The sequence below is a fragment of the Kryptolebias marmoratus genome, linkage group LG12 (genome assembly GCF_001649575.2).
Source record: "Kryptolebias marmoratus isolate JLee-2015 linkage group LG12, ASM164957v2, whole genome shotgun sequence".
NCBI classification, from domain to species: Eukaryota; Metazoa; Chordata; class Actinopteri; order Cyprinodontiformes; family Rivulidae; genus Kryptolebias; species Kryptolebias marmoratus.
Genome location: NC_051441.1, coordinates 13664021 through 13672902, shown reverse-complemented (window position 1 = coordinate 13672902; position 8882 = coordinate 13664021). Strand labels below are relative to the sequence as shown.

The window sequence follows — 8882 nt, the reverse complement described above, 5'->3', positions numbered from 1 at the left end:
ACACTTGAAAGGCTTCTCACCTGTGTGAGTTCTCATGTGAACAGTTAAAGTTCTTTTCACACTGAATTGTTTTCCACAAGTCACACACAAAAAACACTTTTTTTGGTCTCTCTTTAGTTTTGGACTGTCTACATTGTCTCGATGACCTCTGGTTTGTGGACGTCTCTTATGTTGTTTCAGCTCTTCATCTCTGCTGGATCCTGGGTCTACATTCCTGATTGGTTCCTGATCTTGGTTCTCTGCTTCAAGAGAGTTCTGATACAGGAGTTTGTCCTCGTTTGGTTCTAGTTTCAAGTGGTTTAGTTCCTTATAAGTAGGAGTTTCTGGTTTTACCTGGCCTTCTTTTTTGTCTGGAACTTCTGGATTCTCATGGTTCACTTTCATCTGTGGAAATTCTGGTTCCCCCTGTTCTTTCGTAACATGCAGAGGTTCTTGTTCCCCATGGTCATCCATCATCTGTGGAGGCTCCGGTTCTTCGTGGTCCAAACATGAGTTCCTCTCCTGGTTACAGAGCTGCTGGTCAGTGAGAATCCTCTTCTCCTTCCAGACGTTCTGCTGTGGGAGTTCTATCCTGTGGAGGTATATCTGTGGTTTCCAGCTGATACCCAGCAGTCTACGCTGACGGTCGATCTCTTCCTCGTACTGAACAATGGTTTTTTCTGGTCCCCGGTGGCTTCTGTCCTCAGCATCCTGCATCAGTAAAATCTGTTCTTCATCTTGACCAATGCAGACTTTCTCTGGTTCCTCTTTCACCTGTGGACGCTCTGGTTCCTCCTGGAGAGGCTCTGGTTCCTTGTGGTTAATTTCTTTATAATCAGGAGTCACCATAAACGTATCGGCCTCCCGCTTCAGTGAAAGTTGCTCTTCATCCTGATTGGTACATATTTCCTCCTGTTCGTCTTTAATTTGTGGAGGTTCTGGTTCCTCCTGGACCAAACTGGACTTACTTTCCTGTTCGTGAACTTGTTGGTCAGTGAGAACATCCTTTTCCTTCCAGATGTAATGCTGTGGGAGTTCTATGTTGTACAGATTTAATTGTGCTTTCGAGTTGATGTCCAGCAGTCTGCGCTGACGGTCGATCTCTTCCTCGTACTGGACGATGGTTTTTTCAAACTCTGTGAGTATTTCTTCAGCAGCAGCAGTTAGTCGCTCGCTGATGAACTCTTTCAGAGACTGAACTGAAGGCATTGTTACTGCAGAGGCTCAAATATTCACCTCACACACCCAAACCGACACATAAACCACGACAAACACACACAGCTAACAATGCTAATGCTGCTAGCGATTAATAGCTACAACAACACGGGATCCAGGAAGTGCGCCGCAGTACGTGGTGACGTAGGCAACGTCTCGTACTGACGGCCGTCGCACTCGTTTCCATGGTGATCAGCTTTCGCCTCCATAAAATTTGTTTATGGCAATGCGCATGCGCAGACTAATGTTACTTCACAGGTTGTTTACTCAGCAGATTTTCTTATCGATATGTGCTACCTGTAGAAGTTTCGTTTGTTTGTTTCTTTTCTCCGAAGGTTACGGTAAGTTTTATTTAATTTAGCTGCAATGCTACTCAAACATATTAATACAAATGTTTTTTTTGCAGTTTGCAATATCGTTACCGTACTGTAAACAAGAAATTAGTCCCATTGTTCGGCGTCACTAGGTCACTGTAAATACTGTTAATCACTACAAATTTGGTCTTCAGCGGGATATTTTGTCCATATATTTATTCTACTTTAATATTTTCATACCTTTTCAGTAAACCGCCCTGAATACGTACTAAAAACAACACATGAGGAACGTTGGATGCTACATATGACCGAAGCTGTGTATGTCTAGTGTAGAGTAACTTTGTGTCACCATGATGCGTTTGTTATTAATACTTAGCTCATTCTATATTTAAACTATGGAAATAAAGTAGAAATAAAATATTCTGCCAGGTAGAAGAAAGCAGTTGACGTTTTTGTTTAATTATCTTTTCTCCCTGTTGTCCCACAGCAAGATGCAAAGAATGATTGGTGGGTTGAAGCAGCTGTGGTGCCCTACAAGCTGAACAACAACTCTTTCTGGACACTGCATGGAAATAACTAGGTTTTTCCTATTTTATATTTTTCTTTTAAACCATTAAAAGATGCATATGTGTACATTAAAAATTTAGACAAGTGAAAGTTATTTCTGTGGAGTATTTTGGAAGAATTTTGTTTTTTGTGCTTTTGTAAATGTTTGTATGTAAGTTGTAATTTTTTTCTGACACTTGCTGCTTTCAGCTGTTGTGTCAAGTAAGCTGGTTGATGTGAAAAAGGTAAACTAACAAAAAAGCTGCTGTAAATCTTATTATTTTACACCATGAATAAATGTAATAATGTTATTATTATGTGCTTGTTTCAACTCCAGTAAAACAGCACACTTAGTACTCTGCTTATAACATTTAAATTGGTGTGCTCGTCACAGCAGTTTCCTGTAACACTGTAGCAACACTTTGCAACTACTTTGATAGTATTTTTTTTTCCAAGAGGTTGAGGGCACTTAAAGTAATTCTTAAACTATTTACAGTAATACCAATACTAGCAGTTGAAGTGTGTGAAACAGTTAAAATACTGTTGCTTTTATATGAATGAGGAAAATGACAGATAGAGGAGAACAGATCTGGGACAGATACTGGATCAGGAAGTGCAGAGAATTAGTAAAGAGGAAGTGAGGTTTGTTTTAGAGAGAAGGAGAAAAGTAAGAAAATGTAATGAAAAGACTGGACCCTTGGACCTTAACTGAAAACACGTTAACTATTCTGATTTGGTTAAAGCAGAGCTATAATGTTCAAATCATCTTTGCATACTACAAAGAAAAAATACGGCAGTTTGCATATAGTCCAGATTGTTCTGAAAAGAGATCCAAATGTACTGAAGCAGCAAACTTCTTGCTAAGCATAACTTATAACTTTTAAGTTTCCACTTCAAAGAATGTTATCTAATTATGACATTTAACATTAATACAGACCGCTCTAGTTTTCGGTTTGTAAACATGGCAGTTGCAGTTTTTGACAAGCAGCACCGACAGTTAGACGTAGCTATCTAGCCGTGCTACAGTAGGTAAATCTGACGAGGAAGCACAGACCCTCAGAACACCAGCTCTGCGCTTCAATTTTATGAACATTTTAAAAAGAAAAATTGCATTAAAGTCCTTGCGCGTGATATTGATTAATAGCTTTATTTATTTATTTTTCAGATCACTACACTTTTGTCTTCTATTGTTTGATTTTAGAAAAAAAAACATGAGAAACTTAACAGATGTTTACAGTTTTTAAGTCTACAACAGTTCAAGCTTACTAAAAAAACAAAAACAAAACTGATTCAGGCAAACAGCATAATCTGGAGTTTCATACCTCATCACTTTAGCACCATGCATTTCATTTCTAAACTCCAGAAAGAAAAACAAACAAAACAAAAAAAAACAAGGACTGCTAAACAAGAACACAATCCAACTGGTGCCAAACAAATGGCAAAAAAAACCCAATTAATAATTTTCAGCATTTGCTGGAACATTTTGAAAAACAATGACCATAAAAGAACATTCAATTCAATTCAAAAATACTTTATTAATCTCAAAGGGAAATAAATGTTGACGTAGCTCATTTAAATCAAGGAGTTATTATAGATGGTGATGGCTGTGGGCAGGAATGATCTCCTGTAGCGGTCCGTTTTACAACTAATCTGAAGAAGCCTTTGACTAAAGAGACTGTTTTCCAATGACAGTCTCATGAAGAGGATGGTCAGGGTTGTCCATGATTTCCTTGATTTTATGCAAAATCCTTCTTTGCATCATCATCTCCAGAGGTTCCACAGTCATCCCAAGAACAGAACCAGCTTTCTTTATCAGGTTGTTGAGCCTTTTTAGGTCCCTGGCTCTGATGCTGCTGCCCCAACAGATGATGGCAGAGGAGATGACACTCTCAACAACAGACTTATAGAAGATCTGCAACATCTTGCTGGAAACCTTGAAGGATCNCACCTGAGTTTTCTGGAGTTTCAGACGAAGCAGATCAGGCTGAATTGTGTTAAATGCACTGGAGAAATCAAAGAACATGATCCTCACAGTGCTGCCTGCTTTGTCCAGATGACAGCGGGTTTGTTGAAGCAGGTGTATGATGGCATCTTCAACTCCAACTCCACGACAATAAGCAAACTGAAGGGGGTCCTGATATGGGCTGGTTTGCTTACTCAGGTGGGCCAACAGGAGTCTCTCCAGGACCTTCATGATGTGGGATGTCAGGGCAACAGGTCTGTAGTCGTTGATGACTGAGGGGTGAGTTTTCTCTGGTACCGGAACCAGAGAGGATGTCTTCCACAACAGTGGTACTTTCTCTTGAGTCAAGCTAAGGTTGAAGAGGTGTTGCAGAATCCCACAGAGCTGCTCTGCACAGGCCTTCAGGACTCTGCGGCTGACACTATCTGGACCTGCAGACTTGTTCCGGTTCAGTCTCTCCAGCTGCCTTTTCAATTGCTTCTACAAACAGAAAAGTGGGAGGGGGAAGCAAAGGGGGCAGCAGCATCTCCTGATTCGAGTGAAGACAAACTTGTGGAAGCAGACATTTAGATAATTATATTTTCAAAGTTGAATTTCTCTAAATACCTAATGTCTGTTTTCCCACATTCCTCTGGTGAATCCTACTTTACTAAAGTCACAACTACATTACCCACAATGCCACAGTCTTAAAGGGATAACATTTTATACAAGTCTGAGTAAACTGGGTAACAGCTCAAACAGAAAGCGATGGTTTTAATCTTGTTTAACTTTTCAAACAAACCTTTCTCTCTGGTGGACTACAGTTTAATGATGAGGAACGACTCCACCTTCTCAACTCAGAGGTTTAATGTACCTCAGAGTTGAGAAAGGTACAAGAGTCACAAGATCACCCCTCCTGACCTCTGTGAGTTCTCATGTGTTTGACTAAATTACATCTTTGATTAAACCTTTTCCCACAGGTCTGACACAAGAAAGGCTTCTCACCTGTATGAGTTCGCATGTGGTATTTAATACCGTTGTGATCCCTGTAACTTTTTCCACAAGTCTGACACTTGAAAGGCTTCTCACCTGTGTGAATTCTCATGTGTTTGACTAAATAAGATGTTTGAGTAAAACTTTTTCCACAAGTCTCACACTTGAAAGGCTTCTCACCTGTGTGAGTTCTCATGTGGATGACTAAACTAGATCTATGATTAAAACTTTTTCCACAAGTCTCACACTTGAAAGGCTTCTCACCTGGGTGAGTTTTCATGTGTTTGATTAAATTAGTGATTTTATTAAATGTATTTTCACAGCTATGACATGAGAAAGGCTTCTCACCTGTGTGAGTTCTCACGTGGTTGACTAAACTTGATTTCAAACTGAATTGTTTTCCACAAGTCACACACAAAAAACACTTTTTTTGGTCTCTCTTTAGTTTTGGACTGTCTACATTGTCTCGATGACCTCTGGTTTGTGGACGTCTCTTATGTTGTTTCAGCTCTTCATCTCTGCTGGATCCTGGGTCTACATTCCTGATTGGTTCCTGATCTTGGTTCTCTGCTTCAAGAGAGTTTTGACCCAGGAGTTGGTTCCTGTTTGGTTCTAGTTTCAAGTGGTGTAGTTCCTTATAAGTAGGAGTTTCTGGTTCCTCTTTTATCTGTGGACGCTCTGGTTCCTCCTGGAGAGGCTCTGGTTCCTCCTGGAGAGGTTCTGGTTCCTCCTGGAGAGGTTCTGGTTCCTTGTGGTTAATTTCTTTATAATCAGGAGTCACCATAAACGCATCGGCCTCCCGCTTCAGTGAAAGTTGCTCTTCATCCTGATTGGTACATATTTCCTCCTGTTCGTCTTTAATTTGTATTGGTTCTGGTTCCTCCTGGACCAAACTGGACTTACTTTCCTGTTCGTGAACTTGCTGGTCAGTGAGAACTTTATTTTCCTTCCAGATGTAATGCTGTGGGAGTTCTATGTTGTACAGATTTATTTGTGCTTTCGAGCTGATGTCCAGCAGTCTGCGCTGACGGTCGATCTCTTCCTCGTACTGGACGATGGTTTTTTCAAACTCTGTGACTATTTCTTCAGCAGCAGCAGTTAGTCGCTCGCTGATGAACTCTCTCAGAGACTGAACTGAAGACATTGTTACTGCAGAGGCTCAAATATTCACCTCACACACCCAAACCGACACATAAACCACCACAAACACACACACAGCTAACAATGCTAATGCTGCTAGCGATTAATAGCTACAACAACACGGGATCCAGGAAGTGCGCCGCCGTACGTGGTGACGTAGAAAAGGTCGCGTAGCGACGGCCGTCGCCAGGCCGTCGCACTCGTTTTCATGGTGATCAACTTTCGCCTCTCTAAAATTTGTTTTGGTTGTAATAAAAATGTCATTAAAACAGACAAAACTTTATTTTACACGAAAAAAGTAAGCACAGAAATCAAATAAATTATACAAAGTCAAATGTGTACATATTTAAACACGTTGAGGGGCAATTTTTACGGTGTGTACAAAAACTGGTTCACTGGTTGTAAACGAGGCAAACAATTTTAGGTTAAGTATTTTAACTACACGCCACCTTCCCAACTTTGTGCCACGAACAAAGCCTAGAAATGACAAAAATAACCACTCATAGCTGACGTAGCATTATGTTTGTGAGTGGGTGATGCGTTTAAGAAACATGGCAAGCAAATTTATCACATAATAGACATTTCTTCCTCGTCAAAGTGAACGTTTCATCTATCCAGAATAGTGTTTGTTCAAATCGCAACCAACATTTCAGATATTGAGAGCATCATTCACAGTCATGTGTGGGCTTACATTTTACCTATCTAGAATTAATAACAATATCTTAAATATACAGAAAGTTTTTCGCATTTCAATAATAAACAGTTCTATAGTTGTCTGCGATAAGTTTTATTTTAGATATCCAAATCTCTAAGAATAAATACAAAATCACAACAAGTAAAATGCCATTAAGGCTGGTCATGTGATTATATGCTACAACGGCATGCCATAAAAACTCTTGAGGGTACCGCTTCAAAATATTCTGCGATCTAAACCGACGCCCACTCTGCTGCTGCCTACGTGAACCCGCCCCGCCCAAACGAGCCACTCTCGTAAACATATCCAACGCACCTGTATTACCAACAGTTTGGCACGCGCGTTTACGCTCAGCGCCGAGAGCCGAGATCTGAGGTCGCGCACGCACGACGAAAAAAAAAAACCCGAAACCCATTTGGTAGTAAAGAGAGAGGCCGCTGGTTGGAGGGGGGAGTCGCTTTGCGCCACACGATCCGCTCGGTTCAAGCTTCAGACAGCGGGGAGGTTTTTGAGAGCACGGAGAGCCGGCCGCGGCCCCTTAGGTTTTTGAGCGCACACTGTGTCTGTCGGGAGCGGGAGCGGCTCGGGGAGAAGACATGGCGAGCTCGAGGAGCACTGCGGCGGCCGAGGCCGCGAACTCCAGCCGCGCCCAGGCTACCGACGCCGACGCTTCGGAGGCGGCTGAAGCCAAGGACGGAGCTCCGCGGGACGCGTCCGGGTCCGCGGCGCCGAGACCCTACAGCCGCTTTGCCGAGACGGTGAGGGGCCAAGTTTTCGACGTGGGCCCCCGCTATACCAACCTGTCCTACATTGGGGAAGGGGCGTACGGAATGGTGTGGTGAGTACGAGCTATCCTGTTCGATACAAAGCTTTATTTACTGATAATAAATGTATAAATGTAGCTAATGAAATTAGCAATAAAGCAGCCCGCCTGTGGCTAGCAGGTTAGCTGCTACAGGCGTGGCTATAAACTGTACAGGAAGCACGACTGGGAATGATAGTGCAGGACGTGGGTTACGAAATGACCAAAAATCCTCCTTCAGGATGATGCACTTCACCCCCAGAAATGCTTAAAAGTATTTAATGCCCTTCCACAGTATCCCCCCCCCCCCATCCCGGTGCATTCATTCAGTCTGCTGCAGAGGATGCACAGAGAGAGAGAGGCATCTGTCACTTCGTAGGCCTTTTTCTTCCTTCCTGCTGGTAACACTGTAATCTGCAGCCCTGCGTGGACCTGTTTCACTGTCAAATAATCCCTGTCATTGTTGAGCCAGAACACGGTGAAGACAAGCAGAGTGAATGGTAACACAAGCCCGCACATCCATCTCAAACAGGAAACACTGGTTGGTTCGCAGTGCTGCGAGGCTCTTGGTCCTGTGGTGCCAGCAGATCTGCAGCTTGTTGTTTGGAAACACTGTCAGGGCTGTCCAGTCTCTACCAAGCCAGCTCCACGCTGACCTGCAACTAGGAGGAGCAGATGGTTCCTGCTCTCCTGTCGTGTCCGAGCGGCGACCAAGTGGCTGAAGAACGTGTGAGAACGTGCCCAGTTCAGCCAGCGTGTTGTGCAATTAGAAACTTTGACCAAGAGCAAAGCAGTGATGTGATGTAATCTTTAAAAGCTTATTCACAGTTTCTCTTCCTCCCTAACAAAGGCAGCAAGATCATCCAGTGGCGGTCCGGCAGCGGCGCCCCTTTGGTTTCTGATGCGTCACTCTGTGTGCGTAATTTGACACTTGCTTCTCGCTTCTTTCCCCGCGCCTGCATGCGTGCCCAGCTCTGCCATGGACAACCACACCGGCCAACGCGTGGCCATCAAGAAAATCAGCCCGTTCGAGCACCAGACGTACTGCCAGCGCACTCTGAGGGAAATCAAGATCCTGCTGCGCTTTAACCACGAGAACATCATCGGGATCAACGACATCATCCGGGCGCAGCACATCGAGACCATGAGGGATGTGTATCCTTGCCAAGCTCCACGGGAGGCACTCGCGCACTCCCGCTCACCTGCTTTTTAAACGTTTCACTTCTCAAGGCCTAGAACCACGAAAGCACTTCGGGG

General features: G+C 43.2%; 2 protein-coding genes and 1 long non-coding RNA gene across 5 annotated transcripts in view; 2 read left to right on the top strand and 1 right to left on the bottom strand.

Annotated features, from left to right (window-relative positions):
* The window catches only part of LOC112450944 (zinc finger protein with KRAB and SCAN domains 5-like), a 9256-nt gene extending 3019 nt beyond the window's left edge, over window positions 1-6237 (bottom strand). The window contains exons 1-2 of one of the 3 annotated variants that reach the window (XM_037978630.1): window positions 5675-6237; window positions 4-792 (exon numbers count right to left, since the gene is read on the bottom strand). In XM_037978630.1, coding sequence (XP_037834558.1) covers window positions 4-792; window positions 5675-6133 — 1248 coding nt within the window. In that variant the 5' untranslated portion in view covers window positions 6134-6237. Of the gene's footprint in view, window positions 1-3; window positions 1302-5674 lie in introns of those variants that run through there. The other 2 variants (XM_037978628.1, XM_037978629.1) reach the window with 2 other exon arrangements.
* Window positions 1297-2365, top strand: LOC112450946. The gene is made up of 2 exons (XR_003039677.2): window positions 1297-1535; window positions 1996-2365. It is a non-coding gene; the product is annotated as an uncharacterized LOC112450946 (long non-coding RNA).
* A 742-nt stretch (window positions 6238-6979) lies between the features above and the next one.
* The window catches only part of mapk3 (mitogen-activated protein kinase 3), a 12290-nt gene continuing 10387 nt past the window's right edge, over window positions 6980-8882 (top strand). Inside the window, exons 1-2 of the mRNA XM_017428146.3 lie at window positions 6980-7661; window positions 8598-8780. Coding sequence (XP_017283635.1) covers window positions 7420-7661; window positions 8598-8780 — 425 coding nt within the window. The 5' untranslated portion in view covers window positions 6980-7419. The remainder of the gene's footprint in view (window positions 7662-8597; window positions 8781-8882) is intronic.